The 27458-nt window shown below is 37.1% G+C and overlaps 1 protein-coding gene across 2 annotated transcripts in view; it reads right to left on the reverse strand.

The window, feature by feature from the left end:
- The window catches only part of LOC145672947 (inactive pancreatic lipase-related protein 1-like), a 144079-nt gene that overhangs the window by 100007 nt on the left and 16614 nt on the right, over positions 1–27458 (reverse strand). For both annotated transcript variants that reach the window (XM_081742195.1, XM_081742197.1), the window contains exons 2-4: positions 18701–18814; positions 15715–15977; positions 5604–5844 (exon numbers count right to left, since the gene is read on the reverse strand). In XM_081742195.1, the coding sequence (XP_081598321.1) occupies positions 5604–5844; positions 15715–15977; positions 18701–18814 (618 nt within the window). The remainder of the gene's footprint in view (positions 1–5603; positions 5845–15714; positions 15978–18700; positions 18815–27458) is intronic.

Here is a 27458-nt window from a genome sequence, read left to right on the forward strand (position 1 = left end):
AGGAACAGCAAGGTAAAACTCAAGCAACATATTTGTTCATGTTGTATATTTGCTTTTACATGCCGACATTTTCTTTGATACAGTAAACCCTGTCTTCAACGGACACTTTATTAAACGGAAATTTGTATTAAACGGAAATATTTCAGAGTCTCATAAATTTACTGACGAAAATCGTGTTAAATTCCCTTCATTAAGCGGAAACTTCATTACGCGGACAACGGAAATCAAAATATGCCTCTTAACGGAAAATTTCAAGAATCAGACTGCAGCATTTAGAAAGTTTGTAGACACCATATGAGAGGTTAGATATGTTTTCAGCAAAACAGACAGTGATGTGCAAACCGAAGTAGACACAACGGCTATACATGCTTTAATTGAGAATTATACGGAAAGTCTGAAAGGAGAAGAGAAGATGGAGGAAGAAGAGAAATAAGGCATTGAGTTGGAAGGGGAATGTAGGCTAAAGATTTATCAAGATTCTGATAAAAGTTTAAAGGAACTGCAACATTTGCCTTATGTGCTCATATGCTTAGCGTGGTTTCCCAGGCTAAAGCCTTTGTGTAAAGTTGATCAGACAAGCAGCGACATGTATAGATAACTCCTGACTACTGGAAAAATTAAGTTAACGTGTGTGCTTTTTTTTTTTTTTTTTTTTTTGTAAGTTTTGTGTGTATTAATTCGTAGGAGAAATAAATACTGGAAATTGACCAAGATAGTACAGTATCTTATTTTATCTGTATGTCCATTATATGCATGCATTTCTTTTTGCATAGGTCTATCTTCGTTAACCGGAAACCTATCTTTAACGGAAAAGTTTTGCAAGTCCCGTTCGATTCTGTTAAAGACAGGTTTTACTGTATCAGGTATTTGGGAACAATTTAGAAATTAAAAGTATTTAAAAACATTAGTCTTTCAAAGAAATGATCAAAGCAATAGTTGTACGTAGCTTTGTAATGCTTTTAAAGGTGTTCATGTTGACTGGTCTGTAAACTAGTGGAGCACTGATTAAAATGTGTACCCTTGAAATGAGTGTACCCTCTTACCGCCCAGTGGCTGGCACTGGTAACAACTATGACAAGCATGAGCTCCTCCGTGGCTAAGCGGTTAGCGTACGCGCCTTTGGCGGGGGTTTGATTCCTGGCGGGAGCTCATGCGGTTCGGATTCCATGTTAATCAGTAGGTCCACGTCTCATATACCCTCGCTGCTGAACGGGACGTTAAACTCAAAATCAACTCAACTATGACAAGCACGTGGTGAGAGGGCGTATCCTCTCGCGTGGAAAAATCAAGTATGGCTAATTGGTCAGGTGGAACGATTTCCAGGGAAGAAGCAAATCTTCCGATGGAACTCACGATAAGAGATGTGTACCCTTGAAATTAGGTTTGCCCTATGATTTGTATTTACCCCAGCTTTCTGCTACTTCTTCAACACAATAGACTTATTTAACATTAATAGATAAAGCAAATGAAATCTTTTCTTTTTGTAGCACTTAGAAACATTACATATCTCAATAACATACGCAATAATTGGTGCTTTTATCAATCGAATAGTTTCTCTTTTTCTGGTGTCTATGGTGCACATGGTCCCGGGTTCGATTTGGGGACAGGGCAATCACTCGACTTCTTTAGCCTAAAGGCCATAACCCTGGGGCATTATACTAAAAATTTTCGTTTCATTTCATTTTAGGCTACGTGTGGAACTTTTTAATGCTCTTGAGTGCTTGGAACTTTTCAATGTGTTACTTGTTTATTTTACAAGTTGAAAGCATTGCTGGCGTCCAATGCCATCTACAAATCAAAGGTTGACAATATCGACCCCTCGATCAATATGCGTCTCATTTTTGCTAGTTATAACTCTGGTTACTTTAACTCACACACATGTTCTTCAATCGTATAACTCTGCAACCATTCATATCAACCACGACTTCGGAAACTGAAAGGCTTCACGTGACTAAGCAGGGGTACTAGACAACGGTGTTTATTATCATGAAAACACTGTTGCCAATACGACAAATAAATTTACACTGACATCGTTCCATATGATACTCAAACGTAGGGGTACGTGGGCTTTTCGGACACCCTGTACGAGAAAGATGGCTTATGGTCATATAAAGGACAATAATTTTGTCTTTAATTTTATTTCATTATTTAATTTCTGATGAGGTTGGTTTAGTAGAGCAGTCAGGGGCGTTAGGCTGACGACCGTGAAGTGAAGCCCATCAGGAGTTCGATCTGTCTGAAGAGTTAGGCTGATGACCGTGAAGTGAAGCCCATCTGCAGTTCGATCACTCTGAAGATTTAGGCTGACGACCGTGAAGTGAAGCCCATCAGGAGTTCGATCAGTCTGAAGAGTTTGGCTGACGACCCTGAAGTGAAGAACATCAGGAGTTCGATCTGTCTGAGGCATTGGGCTAACTACCGTGAAGTGAAGCCCATCAGTAGTTCGATCTGTTTGAGGCATTAGACTGACGACCGTGCCCATCAGGAGTTTGATCAGTGTGAGGAGGCGTTAGGCTGATGACCGTGAAGTGAACAGAAATGTGATCTATGTGGAGACCATTTTCTCCACTGATTCAAACCAATTGCTGAAACTAACGCTCTTGCGTCCAGCATAAATTCAATGTTTTGATTATCGTATGCTAATTGTATTTTAATATCATCATTATTTTTATAGGTATTCTGCCATTGTAGCCTCCTTCGTCCCTCCCTCTTTTTTCTACCACCATACCCTCTAGCACGTCCCTCATGATACAGATCCTTCTTAACCAATGTCCAGACCAGTTTCACTTCTTTTTATCAATAACATCTAAAATTGTTCTTTTCATCATCTCATTCGCTTTCCATTCGTTCCAGCTAATTCTCTCAATTCTTCTCCACATCCACATTTCGAAAGCTTTCAATAGTTTTTCATTTTGTAAAAATTGGGTTTCTTTGCCAATTATTTCTTCATCGTAAATTCTTACTATTCTCTGTGCCAATATTATCTCTCACACCTTTAAATACACAGACCGTCATAAATTAAGCAACAGAGACAAACCGTACAATAAAAAAAATGCCGTGGGCGGGGGTGATGAAATGCAGAGAAAATGGATGTCATAATACATCGAGCATTGATGAATGATCGGGGAAAGACTGTGAGGAAGAACTCGCGATTATGCTGCCCTCACACCACTTCGTAAATAAATAGGTAACGGACGAGGACTACCTGAGTTCACGGAATTGTTGGCTGACAGTGTGTGTAGAGTGCAGAGGCAAGTCTAGTGGAGTGAAACAGGCGAATATGGCAACGAGGGAGGCATCATTTACCGGATGAATTACGCTGGCGTACCATCGGTCGATTGGAAGCAGGACAGCGTCAGGCCGACCGTAGTCCGGTGGCTTAATGTCGATCGAGCAGTGATCAGGAAGTTATGGAGCAAGTTCCAGGGAACGCAAAATCTTCGAGAAGTTAAGTGGCTGTCGACTGCATGTGACATCGGCCAGGGATTATCGATATATCCGTTTGACAAGTCGAAGAAACAGGTCTGCAACAGCAACTCAAGTGCGTGTGGAGGCTGTTGCTGGTACTGGACGTCCCCTAGCAACGAATACAGTACGCAGGCGACTTCATGAAGGTAGGTTATATAACAAAAGACCAGTGGTGTGCATAGCTCTTACCCGGTGTCACAAGAGGCAGCGATTAAATTGGACAAAAGCGCATGCGAATTGAACCCCAGAGCAATGGCAGTCGGTTTTCTTTACTGATGAGTCTAAATTTTCTCTAGACAATGATTCTCGACGCAAATTAGTGTGGTGAGAAACAGGAATCCATTACCATCCATCCAATGTTCTTCAAAAGGATACATATGGTGGTGCAGGTGTGCTTGTGTGGAGTGGCATCTCACTTGGAAGACGTACAAATCTGTATATTCTCCCTTGTGGCACAATGAGAGCTCAGTGCTATAGGGATGATGTTCTGGATCGTCACGTTGTACCCTTCGCAATTCCTAGAGGTCAGGGATTCATTCTACAGGACGATAATGCTCGTCCCCATAGAGAACAACTGGTCGATCAGTACTTGGAGCAACACCATGTTCAACGAATGGAGTGGACGTCGAGGTCCACTGACCTTAACCGGATCGAACACATGTGGTAGGACGACATATTGCAAGCCCTGTACTCCCTCTACGAACTCTCCAAGATCTTCAATGGGCTCTTCGTCAACAATGGACCCAGATACCAAATGAGCTGGTACAAACACTTATTACGAGCATGAGACGACGTTGTGAATCCAGTATTGCTATGCGTGATGATCATGTACCTTATTAGTGTCAGCAAACCATACTTTTGCTGCTTCAGCGTTTCTCAGTTTCAGTGCCACCTACGTCCAGCATCATTTTTTGCCAACGAGTGTACTTTCATTTGATTGTTTATCTTGCTGTATGGCGTAAAATAGGTGCTTTTTAAATTTCAATAGCAGTTTGTTCATCAGCATGCATTTACTTTCCTTACTTGAGTATCCTTTTGTTACTTAATTTATGACGGCCACTATATATATTGGAAAAAAATTACAACAATAATATAATTATATAATCCACCAAACTTTTCATTTTTATTTTCTCTTAACCACATTGATCATACTGAATATTATCAAGATTAATCGACTTCTGTTCTTTTTCTATTTTTGCCTCGTACAAATCAGCATGTTATTAAAACTAAGCATTTACTGCCCTAACAAGTTGAAACGATAATAAATAGCGAGAAGCGGGTGTCTCCAATTATTTAAGGTCCCAATACACAGCAAAAAATGAGGTGTTGAAACAATACAAAATGACTACCACTTTAGTGTGCTACTTGTGTGTCAATTCAACAGCAAGCACATTTCCTTCAGAGCATATCAGAAATACCTCGCTACTGGCTGTGAGTATTTGCATTGGTTTTAACTGTTTGGTATGAGCAAAGCTTTGCGAGATATATTTCGCATTTGTGGCAAGTAACTAATCACATTCTATGCTTTCTGTAATCGGTTACAATAATATTGTTGTAAACGTGTGAATCATCTGGAAACAGTTGCACAGATAGCAATGCTTTCATCTATTTTCTTTATTTGTTATTTTTGAGTCTTAGCACATATGAACAGAAGATAGCAGAACTGTTGTCTATGTAACTGTTGTCAGACGATTCACAGGTTTACAACAATATTATTGTGACCGATTACAGAAAACAGAACATTATTCGTTACTTGGCATAAGTGCCAAATATATTTCGCAAAACTTTGCTCATATTAAACGATAAATACCAATGCAAATTCTCTCATATAGTAACGAGTTATTTCTGATATGCTCGGAAGGCGATGTGCTTGGTGCTGAATTAACACACAAGTAATACGCTGAACTAGTAGTCATTTTGTGTTGTTTCAACATCTGATTTTTTACAGTGTATTGTATTTCATCTCTCCTCTAATATCTCTGTCAAAACCGGAGAAACTCTACGACAACTTCGGTTTCAATAATAATTGAGAAAATATCAGGCCAAACAAACCAAACTTGTCAATGTGGTATACACGTGTTGCTACTACTTATATTATTATTATTGTTATTATTATTAAACAATGTTGAACGTACCGGTAATCATACCGACCTTAAACCCAAGGTATTGGGTTCGAGCTCCAGTGAAGCCTGCTACTTGACTTCCCAGACTAAATCCAACCAAGTGCATGTCCTTCGGTTCGTTTCCCAGAAGCATCATATGCTTGAGAAGAATTGCCAGTTGTCTCGCTACGAGTTCGGCGTTCGTTGCTGCTTGCCACACATCAGGATATGCTGCACCGTCTGCCCAGTCCACGACAAGAACGTTGTAATCATCCTGGAGGAAGGAAAAGTATCAATTATACGAGGGACGTACAGAAATGCAGATTACAAACTACGAAAATATATATTTCTCATTCGACTGCGCGACATGTGAACTGAAATTAATTTGTTTCACATCCCAAGATTATTCCATTAAGGTGGATCACTAGGTGTTCTCGGTGCTACGCAAAACGCTGTTTGAACAGTGCGGCGTTGCCAGATAGTGTCGAGTATTTACTGATGTAGGATAATAAAGGGAGTAATCATGGAATTCTGTATGGATACTTCATGGAAAAATTAGTTTTCGACCCTTACCACAATCTCGCTTCTCAAACTGCAACGCTAGAATCCAGGAATTTTCTTATTGTGATTACTACAGTAAAAGTACAAATTTGGACACAACGCATTATGGCGTTCAGCGCAAGTTTCTTCTCAAAATCTATTTCCTTAAATATAGATTAATATTGAAATAAAATGTGAAACATAACACGAAAAACAGTCAAACAATATATCTATTTCGTAATAAGATCATTACTTTAAAATACTTTACACATACAAATAAACATTTCATAAAACTGAGCACCTCTAGTAAGATCTAACAGCAAGTGCCATCTTGTGTGCTCATTGTAAAACGAATCAAATATTTTCCTTTATTTGTTACCTTTTTCGATATCAGAAGACACAACCAAATGAATCAGTGTCTTGTGCTGTAGCTGAAACATTACTCTATCTTATAGTACAATTCTTATAATATGTAACGTTTCATTGCGCAGTAGTTAAGGAAATGAGCTAAAAATATGTACTGAGTTCCGGGTGGTGATCCACCTTAAGACTAAAGGAAGGGGATGGGGAAATGGAAGAAAGCCAATTAATACAATGTCGTTTACCATAAACTCTGATGACTCTGGGATCGAATCAGGGACTCTTTGCAACAGAGGTGAGTGATCTACTGTTGAGGACTGAGCCACCGTACGTCTCGTGCTATAGAGGTGAGGCGCCCAGAGCATACGCAAATTTAGAACAATTACCAAAATTGTGAGGAAAATGGACATGAAGTTGGTATAGTACACTTATATACATGGAAAACTTAACACTCTTTATTATTATTATTATTATTATTATTATTATTATTATTATTATTATTATTATTATTATTATTATTATTAGGAACACAGATAAGCTGAAGGCCAATAAGAAACCTTCTCGTGTGGCTCCTTTATTCGTTGCACGGCTTGACCTAACTCTTTTTTGTAATGATTTTAGTGAGTCCGTGAAAGATAGTGTAAATATTGAAGTTGGAAAGTGCGTAAAACTAAAGACCAAGCATAACAGTTACTCTTCATTTTATGTAAGTGTACAAGAAAATGAGTTTCATACTGTATGTAATGCAAATGTATGGCCAGATGATGTATTGCAGCATTTCCCAACTGGTGTGCCGCGGCACACTGGTGTGGCGTGAATGGGCCGCTGGTGTGCCGCAAGTAAATCGAAACAAAATTGTTAGTTCTATAGCAATTAAATTGCAGGACGTAGGGGAAAATGTATATTTGTATTTCACATTACTATGAATCTCTAATATGAACCTACAATTTTAAGTTTCATACCGCGTTATTTTTCTGTACATTTTTAATACTGAAAAAGGTATTTGTTATCATTGTTATGACATTATGACCATTATTGCTTCTTTATTGTTACAGACTATTTCGTAACTTCAAATTTTAAAATATTCAATCCTTTCGACAAAACAAACATGCATACACCTACATTTCTGTTTTAAAAGTACAAGAGATTTGTTTGTTCGTTCGTTATTTAGTGATCTTCCTTGTTAGTGAAAGTTTGGATGCAGTTTTCGAAAAAGAAAGCGTATTTTTAAAACCCTAAGTCCAAAATTTCATTGCAGTTGTTTTCTATTTTAAATTAGAGTGAAAAATAAGCATAATGATTTACCACTGGGAAAAACCAGTGATAGAGCTTTTTTCTCTGTGAGATCAGTAATCACAGAAGAAGATACCATGGTATTTTATATTTAAACATAATAAAATCTATGAGTGTGCCGCAAGAATTCAAGTTACACCCATAATGTGCCGCAAGTTGAAAAAGGTTGGGAAACGCTGGTGTATAGCAAAATTTGCAAGTACTCAATAAAAAAGGTACCGGTATGGAAGAAATGAAAATATTCCCAGATTCATGTGCAGGACAGAACAAAAATATTATCATTTGTATGTTATTTTTCGTTCTGACAAATTTTACACATTTACGTAGCATTTCTTTGTAGACCTATTTCTTTGGACCGAACCGAATAGGCAAAGTGAAGGAGACTGTTCACAGCACAATTTCGCGACTTCATTCCAGACACAGTTGCTGCCGATATTGCGTTTAGCTCGTCGTTCAAATACATAAGGGAAGTTCCTCTAAGAGCACGCGGCCTCTAAGAGTACGATCAACAATTTGCCAGCTCTGGCAAAGCTGTACGATGTTTGTTTGTATTCCTGCAGAAGCGTCGTTGTGTGAAAGGTGGTTGTACGCAAGTTGTCTGCTGCCAGCATCTGTGCCCTACGTTTTATTGGTAAGTAAATATTTTTGATACTTCCAGTGTAATAATTGAGTTCCCACTAATTAGTGTGTGTAGTTGAATATAGATATATTTTGTTTCTAAACTTAGTATCAAATATTAGGTGTCACAATCAAGTTTGGGCATAAAGCAGATAATACCATCATATCTGGAAACTACTTGTGATAGATTTGTAAAATGAGTGCGATTCCTTTAAGAGTACGCATTTTCTTTCCTTCAAGAGTACGCGCGCACTCTCCGGGACCGGTGATGCCGTACTCTTGGAGGACTGTGTAGACTATCAGAGAAGACACCCTTTTCAGATTATTTTCCAATGCTGACACTGCGGGGTTGCTATGAGGCAAAATGAATAGGTTTCTCTAATATAAACACTAGCAGTGTGCATTGCTGTTGATTCGCATAGCCCGAGAAAGTAGGTAGGCCTAGGTAAGATGTGAATCGCCGGCGATTTACATGGCTCACTAAAGCAATACTAATGTGAAATCACCAATGATTTACTTTATAGCAATGTGTAATTACGCTATTCTTGAAGTGAATGAAGTAGAACAAAATGGGTATGATTACTTTCAGGATCAGAAAATTACAAATTTTAACCTCCTGCTTGCGAACTAACCTCCGAAAAGAGTTTCTTAACTAACATACTGCAATGATTTTTTAATGGTTTTTGTTTAGCTATAGCTCCTTTTCTTTTAATTTTTCCAGGGGACTGTCCCAACGTCCGCGCGACTGATAAAGTCAACATTCAGCCCTCTGCAAGAACAGGAATTTGCTCAGCACGTAAGGGACCTTGACTCCATGCTTTACGGTATCACATGCCAACAACTGATAGACCTTGCGTTCGATAATGCAGAGAGAAATCAGATCAACACAACTTCAAGAGAGAGAAGAAGAAAGCCGGAAAGAATTGGATATATGCATTTTGAAAAGGAATTATAACATTGCGCTCACCGGAGAAATGCAGCCTTGGAAGAATAATTGGCTTCAACAAAACTCAATACACGATATTCTTCAGCAACTTTCAGGCAGTGTTACAAGACAAACAATTTATCTCTCATAGAATGTTTAATATGGATGAAAATGGAATTTTAACTCTCCCAAATAAAATTCCAAAAGTACTTTCGCCAATCGGTAACCTTTTGTGTCTGGTGAGTAAAGTTGTGTCTGGTGAGAGGGGACAAACGATTACTGTTCCCTGTTATATGTCTCCAACGTGCCTCCAGCCATCATATTTCTCAGAAATAGAATGAAAATAGTGTTGTATGAAGATGGACCTGAAGGAACTTTACCTCTGGTCTCAGATTCCGGATACATAACCAGCAAACTTTTTTTTGGATTGGTTGAAACATTTCTTTCACCTCGTGAAGCCAACTCAGAATGATGAAATGTTGCTACTTTTTGATAACCACACCACACACTGCACTTTGGAAGCAGTGCTGTATTATAGGGATAATTACATTACCTTTCTTTCTCTTCCTCCGCATGCAAGCCACATGCTGCAGCCCCTTGACAAGGGGTTTGAACCTCTGAAGACTGCCTTTGCAGCTGAATGTGACAAATGGATGGTCAACAACCATTGATCACCCGCGGGAAGAATAACACAAAAGGACATTTCCGGCGTCATCCACATTGCATACGAAGGGATTGCAACAATTAAGAAAGCTAGGAGTTTGTGATAGCTACAGGGATCCACCCTTTGAATCCTGACGTCTTGAGCGAAGTAGACTTCCAACTTTTGGCATTGATCGATCAACAACTGTGCTGTGCTGACAGCGAAGAGAATGGCGCAACAACATCAGATGTCCCAAATGAACCAGTAGCAGTACATCGTCAGCATGTCTGCCTCTTCCTAAACACTCAGGTGTACAGAAAATAAAAAGAGCAGGAAAGAAGTCTGAGATGATGACGTTTCCACCATTCAAAAACAAACTTGAAGCATCCACAGAAGCAGCTTGCAAGAGGAATAGGCCTAACGATTAACTTGATGTCAAGACTGAAGGAAGATGTGTTTCTTCAGACCAACCACGATCTTCATCCGAGGAGAATTACTTCTGCCCTGGGTGTAATGAGCAGTAGACGCAAACCATCATCGAGGATTAGGTGCAGTGTCATGCCTGCAGGAAGTGGTAGCATGAGGCCTGTTCAAATTATGAGGGCCTCGGGGTTTTTAAGAGTGACAGTTGCTAATGATCATAAAAATGTCAGAATTTAGATGCACAATTTTATTATAATGTTCTATTTGTTTTATTTGTACGTATAAGTTTCTATTTAGTTCAAAGGCAGTGCCAATTATACTCTGGTATAATTTGGCAGTTTTCAATTTTATTTTGTAATTCTAATTGTAATTGCAGATTTCAATTTTATTTTGTAATCTAGGCCTAAGTTAATTGTAGGCTATCTTTTGGTTTCCCTTAATATCAAGAATTTGAATACTTTTGATGTTACACTTATATTTGTATTCATTTATATCAATTTCTTGAAAAACCAAAACACTTTGTACTTCTTTTCGTATTTCTGTCATAATTTTCTTTGAATTGTGTAATATGATCTTCGTTTGCTGCCTTGTAATAGTATTATTCTCAGATAGCAAATGCGCACTTTTGGAGAGGACACATTGCGTACTCTTAGAGGCATAGTCCTTCAAGAGTGAGCAAATGCATTGTTTTATAACAATGCGTCTATTGTTGTAACTATTGCGTCACTGTCTTCATATTTGCCTCCAATTTTGACCTTAAGGAATGAATAAAGATTTGTTATAGAAATTATCACCCTGGGTGATTTCCCTTTTCTTCGAGACTAAGTGCGTACTCTTTGGGGATCTTCCCTTACATTGTTCGTAATAAGGGTGTTGAAGACTTTTAGTGATTTCAAAAGTGTCTGAGAAGATATTTGCACTAGATCTGTCAAGAGCTTCGATTCGGGAGATAAAATCGATTGGACAGATATCAACCAGGTCATGGTTACCAAGGAAGATCTGACTTGTATTTGCATAAAGACAAGCCACCTTACACAAAGAATTCACGGAAGAGTTCTTCTCAAGAGAAATGTTTTGGAAGTTTTGCGTCAATCTCTTCCATGTCTCAATATCAGTGCTTCTAAGCTATCTACAAAGAAGTATAAAGATCTTCAGGTTCTCTGCAGAGTACCAACTGCAGCGATTCGGAACAATTTCCAAGAGTTCTACAAAAATCTGTCATATTGCAGAAGTGAGAATATTGAGGGTGAAGACTTTATACTGTGGAAATAACTCATATGATAATTGTAGGTGCAAAGGTAACTGAATATTAAGTTAGAAACTTCGTTCTTCTATTCCTTGCAGAAGGTTACACTATCTCTGTACTAGTGAACATTCAGTTGTATAATTTGGATAAACATAATAATTTCATCTTCATATTATGCCCCAGAAAAATTAAACCGTATAGACACCCACATCTTCGCTGTTTTTCTAAACACACAAAATTTTTTGCAGTAGGGGTGTTTTATTAATTATTGATCGAAGATTTCATTGGTATTAAATTTTTGTCTGATATCAGTCATACAAACTTTCACGTTTTATTTTGTGGTTTTTAGGATTCAGTGACGAAGATTTGCAGCATAGTGCATCACAAACGAAATCCTTATTTCTTAACGAAGTATGTCTACATCTACTGTCGCTTTGTAAAGATTAAAATTATTAAAATTTAAGTTCGTGTTTTGATTCTAAGTGCCGTATTGAATTTAGATAATTTGGCTATTCTTCTGCTGATGACGGGGGTTAAGATTAGAGTTACCCCTCCGCTTTTTATAAAAATCAGGAAAATTTACAGGAGAAATAAGGTAAGAAATGATAATTTGAAGTTTTATTTGAAGTTTAGGAATGTAAGTTCGTCAGGAGAGTTATGTTTAATACGAGAAAAGATATGTGGAAGTTAGTACTATTTGCCGGATGCGGAAGCATTCGCGGAAGGTTTCAGCAGCATGGTAGTTGTAAAATATGGCGAATATGGCGAACAGGTGTAACGGATGCGCAAAAATAATGAAGAAAACCTTTTAAATTTTTGTGAAGCCCACGGAGTACTGAAGTTACGTGAAATGTAACAATTTTTAATACTTTAAGGACTGCTTTTTGTATGTTGCAAAGTCCAAGGGCACCTTCAGATTGGAGGGGCAACTCTAAACTTAAGCCGATGAGGGCCCCGGATTAGACTCACATGAACCCGTTTTATTTATTTATTTATTGTATATTTAACACAACAGGTATATACCCATTGGCAGTGTGCAGTAGTATACATAAATGAATACATAATATCTGTTCTACATGCTAAACTATGTAGTCAAAGTATTTTTTATACGTAGGGCACCTTATTTGGACACTATACCTATTATACTATGTATATTGTGCACATTCTCCTAATAGGCGATATATTTAATGCATTAGTACGCTGAGGTGGTTCATGAAATGTTTGTGGCTGCGAGCGAATTTTCTTGTTCGGAATATGAAGGGATATTTCGGACAGTAATATTGGCGAATCTATCTCATTATGTATAAGTTTATGCAGGAAACACAGAAGGAAATTAGCTCTTCTTGCTTTAAGAGAATACATTGAATAGATTGGCAAGAATTCAAGAAAGGACATAAACTTCCCCCTTTTTCGTAGGTCATGGGTTTATGGGTAATATTTCATTTGAAACATTCCATCATTTTAAAGAGAATGACGTACTAATCACAAAATTTGGATGGTTCCAACTCTGTCCAGAAATTTTATATCGTAATTTTCCATCTTTTGCATATAAGGTTTACTTACAAAGGGACTGGAGAATATTGTTTCGCGACGTCATTAAATAAGATATCGAAATAATGTTTGAAGGAAGCATTAACAATACTTTGGCGCATTGTTTGCGGCATGTTAGGGTTGCGTACTTTTAGCTTTCTAAGAGGATCCAAACGTCTTTAAAAAAAGGAATTTTTAGGAGAAATATCACGCTTTTGCCAAAATTTCCTCTTTCCTGTACTTTATTAGGACATAAACAATATTGCATTTGAAAGATTACATCATTCTAAAGAGAATGGAATACAAATCATAAGATTTGGATGGATTGTATTCGCTCAAGGAATTTTAGATCGTAATGTTCCCTACTGATACATATTTTCTAATTTCAAATAGGATTAGGAAATATTTTTCCCACGTCACTATATTTAAGATATCAAAATCTTATTTGGCAAAAGCATTACCAATAAATAAATGCATTTTTCGGGGTACAATGCGATTACGTACTCTTACCTGGAGTCGCTCTGAGGCTCTCCAAACTTCAAAAAAGGTATTTTTTCCGGAGAAATTTCCCGATTTCCCCAAAATTTCCCTTTTCTCATACGTCACACGGATATACGCAATTATGCAGTTGAAGGACTGTTTCATTGTTAAGAGAATGCGGTACTAATCATTAAATTCGGATGAGTAGTGTTGAAGCAATAGCTATTTAAACAAGGCAATACCGTGACTCATGGCAGTCGTCTTGAATGTCCGCCATTTCGGGGTTCTACACAGTTTTAGAAGTGGAATTTCGGCTCAAATGTTACATTTTTACATAAACTATGACCACAGAAAGTGGCATGTTCCAATCAAAAAGTGCAGCATCTTGGCTTCTCCAGTCATGTACCCAACATACTAATGTGATGAAAAGCACACTTTACATTTCGTATTTATAGCTTATTATACATGTAAGAGGTAAGATCCCGATATATTTTGATTAGTTGTACAGTCCGCAGCAAAAATCCTGCAACATGAGCATATAAGTTTATTGTGAAACTACGCCTAACAGCCAAGGGAATCAACATAATGTCTAAGTGGCACGAATCACGCCAGGAGAAACATCGGCGTCCTCCTCTGCACACTTATTTTGGAGCAAAAGATTTCGTCGTTTCAAAATAAACTTATACGCTCATGTTGCAGGTTTTTTGCTGCGGACTGTACAATCTTATTGTGAAATCAAGTGACATATTTCTTCCGTGGATTTTACAAATTTGTGCCCTCATAAAATGGGATAGCACTCAAATTTTGGCCCATTTCACCACATTTGGATCAGTTTCAACTCTTACTAATTTGCGCTCTACATTTCTGTTTTCTCTCCATTATTGCAGCGCATATATTGTAATCACGCTTGACCCTGGTCATAGGAGCTAAATACACGGTTCTGATTGGTAGAAGATATCCGTTTCTCGCCACGTAGCATACATATAGCACAAATCTAACGCCTGCTGCTGGTCAAGCGTATTAGCGAACGGTCTATTAATATAAAATGTTCTTGACGTGGGTTCAAACCCGACCCAAGAAAAGTTTTTCTTTAAATTTTCATAACACTTTTATCACTAAAATAAGATATAAATAATACTAATTTGTACTTAATATATAATACATAAAAAGTTATTTACTTATGTTACGAAACATAGCTGAGCGAGCGAAGGGGGTTAGAAGCCCTGCAGGGCCTGTTTTGTTCCACCTTTACCCCATGATAATACCACGTGACATTACGTCACACTTGGATTTTCTAACTCCGAACCTCACCCACGTTCTTGTGACCAAAATACGTATTTCTTTTAGGGTAGCGCGTGAAAGAAAAATATACCTTATGTTCTAGGATTAGGATTTTTAGATTTCTGGGCTTTCTGCATCTAAGGCCATTTAGCCCTTCACAATTTGAGGGATGACAATCCGGGCAAAGGGAAGGAAGAAAGGATTGGGGAAGGAAGGAAACGGCCTGGGACCTATAAATTAGGTACCACCCCAGCATTTGCCTGGTGTGAATGAGGAAAACCCAGGAAAACCTCATTCAGGGTGGCTGGCCTGAAAAAGCGTATTACACTTTTTCGACGGAGTGACCCTACCGGGAATCGAATACCTTATGTTCTTACGAAATGTAACCCAAACATAATTATTATCTTTTTTTATTTTTATCGACACACAAAGTGACAATTTTCTTCTATTACTATAATACATGCACCAGAAAGTTTGGACAATCGCAAAACTGCAACCAATAAGAAACGTGTAAGATAGTCGGGTTAAAACATTTCCATATATTTTATTGCCTGTTCACCTAATATCACATCAATCCTTGCGAACTCATATAGTCCAGAATTTAATCCCCCTATACTGATGACCTTTATTACCTTTCATGTTACTCTCATCCTCAGGTTTCTTCTCCGCTTTATTTAAATATTGAAAACTGATAAACAAATAAATATATCACTTCCGGTTCGAAGATTGGACTACAATTTGGGAATCTATCGTAGTACATAATTTTAGCATCTGAAATGATACTTTATAGTTATTGTTGACTTACCTGGTCTAGAAATCTGTGTTTTATTTCGTTGACCCACGACGAGTTGCCATTTCCACCAAATTCATGAATGATAACCTTTGTTTTCTTTTTCGGATCAAAATGGGAAGACTTCAATGTTGTTGGGTCGGAATACAAAATTTCATCGATGTCTGTTGGGTTCTGGCGAGTATACATCCAAAATCGTGTTCCTATGGCACTAGGAGAATCTGGCAAATACCACGTATGGTTAAATGTTCCTTCCGTTGAAAAGCATCCGAGATCATCTGAGAAGGAAAAAGGAAGACATTTTCAGATTAATTACTACAAGTGGTATGTGGACTAGCAACAATAGGACCCAACTATATATATATATATATATATATATATATATATATATATATATATATATATATATATATATAGAGAGAGAGAGAGAGAGAGAGAGAGAGAGAGGAAATATTTCAGTCTGTTGTAACACTTAACTACTAATAGTCAACATCCCTCGTTTCGCTATGTTCACTACCTTCCTGACGTAAGTAAATGGCACTACTATGCAAGCAATTTGCAGGTTGAAAAAAGTATTGTGACGATTGGATTGCAACTTTAAAAAACTGCATTGTTTCAATTTAATTACAGTAGTACCCTTCTCGTCCGCCCTCGGCTGTTACGCCACTCCGGTTGATCCGATCGCGCTCGAGCCGAACTTATTCTGACTCGTCGGTGACTTATGAGGCCCATTGTCATTTACTGCCGTCGCGGCATTGCTGTTTACTTTGCTGTTATGGCATGAATACTTTAGTGCTATAGGTCATCTCTTGCCGTTTCTTTCGTTGTGCGTGTTTTCTGTACTGTAAAGTGCAATTTTTAGTGCTTACTGTACGTTTGTTTATACTGTAGAGAACAATACAGTCATTTTTGAGTTTAGAGATTGTTTATTTTATTGTAAATCCATATTTTTCTGAATTTCCTGATAATTCGATCTTTCTTGTGTTCCTATCATATCTTCAGTCTCAAAGGTGACGGATTAGAGGGGTTCTACAGTTATATCTATAAAGATAACCAAAAGAGTTCTGTCTCTTTTTGTGGAGATCTGTGTTCAATTGGCCCTCGAACCGTGAGTTGAATGCGGATGGAAATAACGCGAAGGTCAGTTGTTGGTGTGCTTATATCCAACATACTACCTGGTTGCGGCAGTTCAGTTACCGTAAACTTGCGTAAAAACAGAGTGAATATGGGATCTCCACAGAGCGTCGTAAGGGCGTGTATGCTTTATGAGTTCAAACTGAGGTCAAACGCCGCTACAGCGGGACGGAAGATATGTAAGGCTTTTAGTGAAGGTGTCGTGACTACGCGGACAGTGCAATTACAATACGTGTGAAATTATTCCGGACAATATGTGTGAAATTACGCGGATAATACGTGTGAAATTATTCCGTCAGTGCATAAAAATCACTGCAAAAACACATTTTAAGATTGAAAGGACCAAACAGTTTATAAATAGGGATGGATGCGAGACGAGATATGAGAAATGCTAAAGTCTCGTCTCTTGTTTTTCAAAAATATTTGAATCTCATCTCTTGTTCATCCCTATAAATAAATAAAAGACTTTTACATTTTTTTCAATTTTCTGTGAAGAAATACCCTCTTTCAGCACTCAAGCGAGAAATCATTTCCCAGTAAAATAAAAAATAGGAATGTCTTCAGGTTTCGAGGTGGAGGATGTATTAATTTCACCAAATGAAGTTTCGTTACTGCAATTCCATTATTCGACGTTGTCTTCCAATGGATACGTGCCTGTCTTTACATGTATTTCTTTACTTTATATCAGTAACGAATTTAGAAGAAATTCTTTTTTATTAATCTCGGAATTGAGGAGGGGGCGCGAAGTTTTTAAGCATATATATGATTCACACTAGCTTCTTTTTTCTTTAGAAATTCCGGATTTTAGGCACTTCAGCCCGAAAACCCCTTCCCTACAACCGCCACTACTTTACATAATAATAAGCTACAGTATTGTTCTCAAATAAATATGAATAACTTATCTGACATTCCCATTTGAGTTGCTATTTTCTTCCATTCTCTATTTAAAACGTCCTTATAATGAAGTTGTTTCTGCCTCTCATCCCATTTGCTGGAACATTCTTCATTAGTTCTACTAATATGTCTTTCACAATCAAATTTAAAGTGCAGCAAAACCTCTTGAGCATAGATACAATCCTCTGCAGACGAAATTCTGAACAAATGAAAATTTTATTCCATGCAGTGCTTCAGGGATAACCAATAAAAACACGATCCGCAACGATACTTCCACTGAACATCGATTTAAAAACAAACTCGGTTGTTTATCATCGCGACCCCTAACTCACCATCGCGGTCGACCTCTACGTCGCGATGTAGCGTACATCTTCGGCATGCGCTTACCAATTTGAATCCATGTGTTTGTGCCTTTATCGAGGTAGCGACCGCGAGACTTAAACCTCGATCTCGACCGAGGTATCTTCGGTATATCTTTACCCTTAATGTTGTCTCTTTACATCGATCACTGTTAACCTTTTGTAAATGCTAGAAACGTTTCATACAGCTTCGGCATTGAAATAGACGGTAAATTCCTAATCACTCTATCAAAATATATCCGAGTGCTACACAGGAATCAATAGGCTTTTCCTTTGCATGTAATCCTTATGGAATTCCTATCCGTTCTCCTGGAAGTTTGACTGTAGAAATTCAGTACCAAATGCTTCAAATTTCTTTATTTGTTAATGTATTTGCGGGGCGGATAGGATATATATACCGTGTTTCAAAAAGAATGACCCGATTTTGAACTGTAATAATTACAGAATATAGAACGTGCCGGCAAGGTAATGAGTGTTGTTTGAATGGTTGTAGCCTAGTTTCAGAAAACCGTCGTTGGATGCCAAGTCAATGCGTCTTCTCAGTTTGCAGTAAGTCACAGGTAATTACGCCATAACCTAAATATCCAACTGATATTATCATATACAATACTCACCATAACACACTTCTTTCCGTAATATTGCAGGCACATCTTCTGGTCGAGGGTAATAGTAGTTCTTAAGTCTTACACAAACTCTTCGAAATTCATACCGAAAGAAGAATAAGATACCTGTGGAAAAACCAGAAGTAATTCTTAATGAGTTCAGAAAAAAATATTTAAAATTTTAAATGTTATAAATGGTTTGCTAAAATCCTAAAACGTTTAATAATAATAAAAAAACTCCAAATATGAGACAAACAGGTATGGTTACTCTCTGTTCTAAGTTCGAGAATAGGAGCAATAATAACAAAACGTCGAACTCAGGACAAGAGAGTCTTTAAATAAATTTCCAGATTTCTACTTTTTACTTAACTTTTTAATGCTGTACGAGTCTGACTCTTACAAGGAGACGTACGGAAGTGTAACTCATCGATTTGAATGAAACTTTGCATACTTGTAGAATATCGAAAAATAATAATAGACATGTATTTTTTTTTTATTTCGGCAATGGTGCGGGTTTAAGGATAGAAACCACCCTCTGAACGTTAGGAGTGATCTGCAAGCATAGATAGAAAACAATCATTTAACATAGAAGAAAACATACTGTCAGTGGGGGGGGGGGGTGTTAGGACAGCTAATTCAGAATCTTAAGTCAAAATTACAAAATTCAAAATGGCGAATCTGTTATGGTAATTACAATTACAAATTCTCTTCTGGTTTAAAATGCTCTGTAGTTAGCCAAGAACAATCAGAATTGGCAGGGGTTATTGCGAGCAGGCTGCAGACCGATTTGAAACCACTTTCTGTACTTATCTTAACAGGACGCTTGATAAACTGTCTCTGAACCTCTCACTATTTGGGGTGCTTATTTATAGTGAGTTCATCGCCTCTTACTAGCCGGGGTGCTTATTTATAGTGAGTCCCCTCACCTATTGCGTTCTTCAAAGTTTAACATGGGATCCAATTATACTATAAATTACTATAAAAAGCAGAGACAGGCGAGGGGACTCACTTTTAATAAGCAACCCGGAAAGTAAAAGAAGAGGGAGAATAAGTTCTTTACAAAATTGTGGCAGAACACTTAGAATTTCGGAAATCGTTCGCACGGCGATCGTGAAAATCTTTCTACTGAACACAAGAACAGGCGGTATCCTTCTATGACGAATGGATACACAGAATGTTTTCCCGTTACAAATGTCTTAATAATGGTAGAAACTATATGGAGAAGTAGTTTAAAGTTTATAACATTCTGTGGAAATAAAAGAGTGCACAAATAATGCTTTGTTTACTTTTAAACAATATAGGCACCAAGTTCAAAAACATGTCTCGTACATCTATGTTTTTCTACCTTATTACTACGTTAATCTAGCAATAGTCACTGACTTTATAGTTAACTCGTTAGATGAAGGATGCCAAGTTTACGTAATATGTATTGACTTTGAGAAGGCTTTCGACAGAGTAAGTCATAAAATACTGTTAAACAAATTCAATCATTATAATTTTTTCCTCAGCCCTCACCATTTTTTTTCATTATATGTGATTGAATGTAAGCACAGAGTTGTGTATAAAGAATTTAAATCTGAGAAGTATTTTACGTTATCAGGAGTTCCACAAGGCTCCAACCTAGACCCTTTACTATTTCTATTATTTATCAACGATCTTACAGATCATATACATAACAGTGAAAAATAATTGTTCGTTGATGATCTCAAAATATACGCCAAGATAAAATCTGTGCATGATTGTCTTGATTTACAACATGACTTAGAAGATATTGCGAACTGGTGTTCAGTTAATAAACTTGGAGTAAATATACACAAATGTAACGTATTATCATTCAGCAAAAACAAAAGTACCCTTCAATATGATTATAAGCTTAGTAATACTTCTATAAGTAGACCTAATACAGTTAAAGATCTAGGTGTTACATTTGACCCGAAAATAACGTTCATTAAACACACAGAAAATGTTACTCATAATACGTTTAAATTATCAGGATTCATAATTAGTAGTGGTGAGGACTTCAGAAATATTGCAACACTATTGAAAATGTATTATGTATATGTACGCACCAAGTTGGAATATATGCAGTCGTGATTTGGAACCTCTCATAACAAAAATATCACCAACAAATTGAAGGAGTTCAATCTAAATTTCTAAGGTATTCAAAATAACTGGAATTTATCCCTCACCTGAAATTCTTACTACGCTAATAGATAATTGTAATATTTACTCTTCAGAACAAAGACGTAATATTGCTGATCTCGTGTTTCTCCAAATAAATAGTTTAAAATGAATTCGATTGTTTAAACTTTATGGGCCTCATGCAGAGTCGTTCTGACGTGTGATTAGTACCATACTAAAGAGTTCGACTAACATTTGTTTCCTGCTGTGGTCAGGCCTTTAGTGTGACGCTAATCAGACATCAAAACGACTCTGCATAAGGCGGTATATCTTCATTATACTTCCATTTTCCTTCAGTTAGAACTAGAAAGGATAATACAGGTTTCTTTTATTGCAAAAAAGGCTAGAACCAACATAATGCCGAAGTCACCAATCGGGAGAAGATGTTCTTTCTATAACAAATTATGTCATAAACATGATGAAATTGGCATATGTACACTCATGTCCAAAATTATTGTCGCATGTCTATAAATATGTTGTTGTAGGAATATAATTTGATTACGAATTCGTCCGGTATTTCTTATAATGTTAGTATGTGTATAATCGGCAAAGACACGTATGTGGCAAATTTCATGTCAAAACAGCAGTAAATAAGAACAATAAAACGAAAATAAAACTTTCTTGTCCATTTAGCAACATTTTGTTTTATTCATTCTAATTTTCGTATTTATAATTCTTTTGCTATGAAATTTACCACAAATATACATTCCCGATTATACACATAGTATCAGTATTAAAAGTACCCTGCAAAATCATTATCAAATTATAATCTTACAAGAAGACAGCTATAGATATGCGACAATCATTTTGGACATGAGTGTACAAGAGCTCCTCTGTTTCTAAGGGGCTAGTGTACGCTTGGTGTGGGAGATCTGGGTTCGGTTCCGGGCGGGAGCTCATGTGGTTCGGATTTCACGTAATCAGTAGATCCCGTCTCATATAACTTTGCTGTTGAAAGGGACGTTAAGCTCAAAATCGACTTGACTCGATGAGTGAACGATATCCTGTAAAGCACTGAAAAAAAAACTGTTGTTAAATGAATTATAATATTTTAACACTCTAATTGGGCATATGCCTGTTGTGTTGATAAAATAAATAAATATATTTTTTTAATGTGTCACTCTGCGAGGGGATATATTTTACTCGTAAAATATCAATAGCCGAGCTATTCCCAATATGCGCCATATTTATAACATTGAATGTTGATGTTTATAATCATAGAAATGATTATATTTTTTGTACGAATAGGACAGAGCTCCTTCGAGGCTAAGCGGTTAGCTTACGCGCCTTTGGCGTGGGAGACTCGGGTTCGATTCCCGGCGGGCGTTCATATGGTTCGGATTCCAGTTAATCAGTAGGTCCCGTCTGATATAGCCTCCCTGCTGAAAGGGAGGTTAAGCTCAAAACCAACTCAAGGAATAGGGCACAGCATTAATAGTGCATAAAGGTTCAATTTCTAAGAAAGATTAATATTCTAAACATGATATATCATAGATGGCAGATTAAGCTATTGGACACAAATCCCATAAAATATTGAGTGAACTTATGTTGTTAACATGTTCATTACGCTTAGAAGAACTAACATCAATCTCAAGGGTCTGATGTTTAGAATGTTGTATTAACCAGTAAAAATAACACCTTTATTATCTATAACTAACTACAAGTTACCTCAAGTAAAAAGCATGACATTTAATTTAATTGTTTTATTGTATAAATACACGGTTGCCAACCATACGATAATCTATCATCATATACGGTAATTTAAGCCTTAATACGATATACGATAATGGCCTTGCGATAATACATGAATATACGATAATTTTAGAACGCACATTTTTTTTTTTTTTTTTTTTAGTTTTGAATGTGCAAATAAATTGTAGGTGGGCATTAAAGAATTATAAATCCCACACACACTGAGATTTTTTAACAATCATTCTTGCTGAAATAAATCAATAACGATTTGAGAATTGGCAAATGGTAACCCTGCATCCATTCTTTAAATTCAATTGCATTTACAGGGAGGCGGGAATAATGTTAATGTCGGATAGAAGGCTCTGTTATTCACGCGCGTGAGTGTGAGTGCCTATAGATGTATAAAACAAAGAAGTTAGAATTATTGTGTGGAAATGGTTGTGGAAATTGGAATAAATTAATGTTTTCCTAATTACTTATGCGAACACGTAAAATAGCTATGGAAAGTGACAGAGATCCTGAAGGGTCATCCAATCCACAAAAGAAGCTAAAGGCATGAGGTGAGTTGAAACTTAAGCATTTAAAACAAAACTTCAGGAAAGAGTGGTTAATTGATGCTGTATTCAAGGACTGGTTAGAGCCTATTATTGATAATGTGTATAAAGCTCGGTGTAAAGTTTCCAGAACCGAATTTACTGCTAAGTTGACTGTAGTAAAAAAGGAAAAAAAAAGTATTTGAGTGCCGTGAAACGTGTAGGGTTTGCCCAAAGGAAACTCGATTTTTCATAATCCACGTCTACTCCTTACACATTGTATACAGAAGGTAGGCGAGCTGAAATAATGCTATTTTGGGGGGGGAGGCAAACACAATATTTCTATGAACACGGCAGATCATCATTTAAGATATGTAAATGATTACAAGTGCGTTTGCTGATTCTAAAATTACTAACAAGACTCAACTAGGTAGAACTAAGGCAACGGGTGTGATAAAAATGTCATTAGTAAGGTAAGTTTATTATATTTTATTGATAGTATTAGTAGTATTATACTTGTTTCTATAATTATCACATTCATAACGAATATACGATATTTTTTTGTAATATACGATAATTTTAAAGACGAAAATCGATAATTTTGTTTTCCGGGGTTGGCAACAATGTATAAATAGTAAGTAACAGGAGTATCATTATTTTTCACGCGTACTATTTTCGAAAGTACACCAAAAGATTAATTAATTACATACGTGTTCTATGTGTAAATAGGACTCTCTTGCACTCCTTACGAGGTAACTTGTTATGAATTTAGAAATTTTAATTGAGAAAGTTTTCCCCATCAATCTCTCAGTTTCGATCAAAAATATTACCTCATTTTATAAGGCTTGAAAATTCCAAAATTGAGCTGCACTGTGACTATACGGTTGTTATTCTCTCCCTGTGTGCGGAGAACCAGGCTTCGATTCCTGGTGGCAGTTCATGTGATTCAGATTCTACGGTAAGAAGTCACGAATGGTAGCCATCTCGCGTGCAGCTTATACAGGGGCGTCCTTTGGACAGGGAAGGGTAGGGAGAATTGCTCCTCAAATGAGTTTTGAGATCATACTTTTCATTGTTTATACTAATACAGTAATAAAAAAATCGTGGAATTTTTACGTGGGAAATTTTATCTTGTCCCCCTCCCTCACAGCAAAATCTGCAATGACGTTACTAACTGTATCACCCAGTCCCATGAGAGACGATAGAGCCGGAAACCAGTGGCGTCTCCAAAGGAACCATATAGATGTTGAATGATGTTTAGATCCGGAGATTGAGCAGGCCAGGGAAGGAATTTAACTTTATTTGGATGTTTTAAAAAAAATGTTAAATAATTAAAAATGTTCAAAGGTGCGTAACAGACAATCAGTGAATGGTAAGACATCTGTGTTATTAACATATCACGTATGCCCAACTCATTCTTGTTAGTTTTCTGGACCACATTCCGCTACCAATCTTTGAGGTAGGAAATAGTGATAGGTAGCTTGATTCCCTTTCCGGAATCGATTCCTCTCATTTAATTCCAAACATAAAATCCCTTCTTGGGATCGAATCCTTTGGTTCCGATAAACTGAATAATTCCGAGGATCTATATGGTTCTTTAGTATGATTTTTCCTTTTAACCAAACTTGTCAAACCAGTTTTATGAACTAAGAAAGTTGATTTTAAGTGAGGAAAGCGGATATATAGATTTGTATGTACTGCTATGTTCCAAGTCATGTGAAGAAGGTCCCATTTTTTTCCTGATTTTTAGCTCTACATAAAGAAATGACACTAAAAGGAATGAAAGATTGGTTGTTTCTAGGCATGCACAATAGGTTCAACATTTGCTTCTCAGTCATTTCGTGCCCTCTGCTATTAAAATATTGCTTTTGTTTGATTCTACCCGTATTAATTCATCAACTGGATCCACCCGTGTGTTATTTGGGTTCGTCTTCCGGTTTCATCAACCAAATCCACTGGTTCAATACATCAACTATACTGACACTAACTGAATTCGTATTTTTGTTCCTCTGAGTGAATCCGTATTTTGATTCAGCTTAACTCAATCCGATTCCTTTCAGAGATTCCATCTCTTCGTTCCAGCGAATGATTCGTTCTATTGGAACGAATCGTTCCGGAACTACCAATCACTAGTAGTAACCCAAATTATCCTTAAAGTTTCCATAGGCGTCTCTGGCGGGGGACGCGGGGAACGAGGGGGACGCGTTCCCCCAATATTTTATTCTAATTTAATTTATTTACTAACGACAAAATAACTTATAAATAATAATAATTATATTTATTTGGAATATAATATTAAGGCTGTGAAAGGATTATAACAGTTCTTTATCTACCTTAGGGGGTCAGTTAAGATAAGCAAAAAGGTAATAAATGGAATCGAAGATAATAAAGTGGTTGGGCTAAGGAGTACCATTTAAATAACTTTCTTTGATGTCCCCCCAAATTTTACATGCCAGAGACGCCAGTGACAGTTTCCTTGTCAACGCAGCCAGGCTTTACTCATCGGTTTGTCATTCAGTACCGGTAAGATCTATCGTGTTGCTATATTCTCACATGGACCGGTAGACGCGTAAATTGAACCGAAAATCTCTATTAAAACGAAGCAGACAGTATCAAAGTCAAATATAGTTCATTTGCAAGGTTCCGGATTGATGATTTGCGCTTCCGGACCACTTCTTTGAAACAACACGTTGGAGATTTATGTAAGTCATGGCGTGATATGTACTAACTTCTAGTTCAAATACTGAGTAATGCATATTCGTATTCTTCAATGTCACTAGCGTATAGCGAATCATGCATCAACGTCACAATGTACATCACGTGAAAGAATTTGGTTTTGTTTCAGTAAACCAGACGTCGTAACGAGCTAAATTTTACGAAGCATAGGCTTAAATATAGCATTTAGCTCAAATTGAATGTAGTCTAAAATAAAGAACATTTGAAAATATAAAATACATAAATATTTAGATTTGTCGAGTAAAGAGTAATTTATTTCACTTTAGCATTGTATTCCACAAGGACAGATTAGTGTGTTGTATCCTGGGCATTATACTGACTCAAGCTTGTAGCCAGCCAAGCTTGTATAGAGGGGCTCGGTAGAAATCTGGGAGGTGCCGATCGAAACATATTATAGTACATTTGCAAGCTTAGGAGGCAGTGAACATTTTAGGGGGCAGGGATCCCCTAGCCCCCCGTGGATACGGACCTGTAACTGATCCGCTAATGTTCATATTATTCGAAAGCCTGATTTTCTTTAAAAATAATGATATACAGAAAACATTAAACTAAGATAATTGCACCCACTTCCTAGGTGAAAATTTAAAATTTTCTTGAAAACTTCGAGGTTTTTTAAAAGGTTTAAGATATATTGCGTTCCTAATGCGTTAGATGCTTATTAGATGGGAGTCTAAAATACCAGTACAATATTACAATGTTTTAAAATAAATTCGTACAATACCCAAGTATATTTATTGCGTTATTAGAAGTAAAATGTTTAATTCGGAATCTGAAATGTTTAATAATGGTGTTTGCAGCACACATGTAGCTCCCCAGGATATATTATTTCTCTCAGCAACGCTTGGTTCATCGAAGACATTGATAATTTAACGGTTTTTCTCCTTAAATTAATATCAAGACGTACAAACCAAATAAACACCATCTAGAGGAGAATTTCCTGCTTTAACATCTGATTCACCTTCTGTGGCCCCCGGGCCGGCCCTAGCTCATGCAGACACTTATGCCAAGAGGACGACAACTGTGCCTAAAACAATGATTAATCTCACTTCTAAACATGGTACGTCAAAAAACGATACTTTGCCTGATACAGAACCTAGTTGAACAGAACTTCTGACCATCCTTAGAGATTTACAGCTATTTAAACTTTTAAAAGCCTTCAAAAACAGACTTCCACGTCTACAAAAAGCTGCAGATGAATTCACCAAATTGTCGATGCTTACTGAAATTCTGAATGACATGACAAAAGCTATACCTTGAAAACATCTTCTAATTACATACAGGACCACCACCCTTATGAGGACCACTTCGGACAACCACCATTGGCTCACTCAGGAACCAATCATCGCCAGTGTCACTAGTTCTTCATTTAAATACAACAATATCAGGACCACCACCCTTATGAGAGCCACTTGAGACAACCACCATTGGCTCACTCAGGAACCAATCATCGCCAGTGTCACTAGTTCTTCATTTAAATACAACAATATCAGGACCACCACCCTTATGAGGACCACTTCAGACAACCACCATTGGCTCACTCAGGAACCAATCATCGCCAGTGTCACTAGTTCTTCATTTAAATACAACAACATCAGGACCACCAGTCAATTCAATCTATCAACGTGTGA

The sequence above is a fragment of the Thermobia domestica genome, chromosome 16 (assembly GCF_964235325.1).
Source record: "Thermobia domestica chromosome 16, izTheDome1.hap1.1, whole genome shotgun sequence".
NCBI classification, from domain to species: Eukaryota; Metazoa; Arthropoda; class Insecta; order Zygentoma; family Lepismatidae; genus Thermobia; species Thermobia domestica.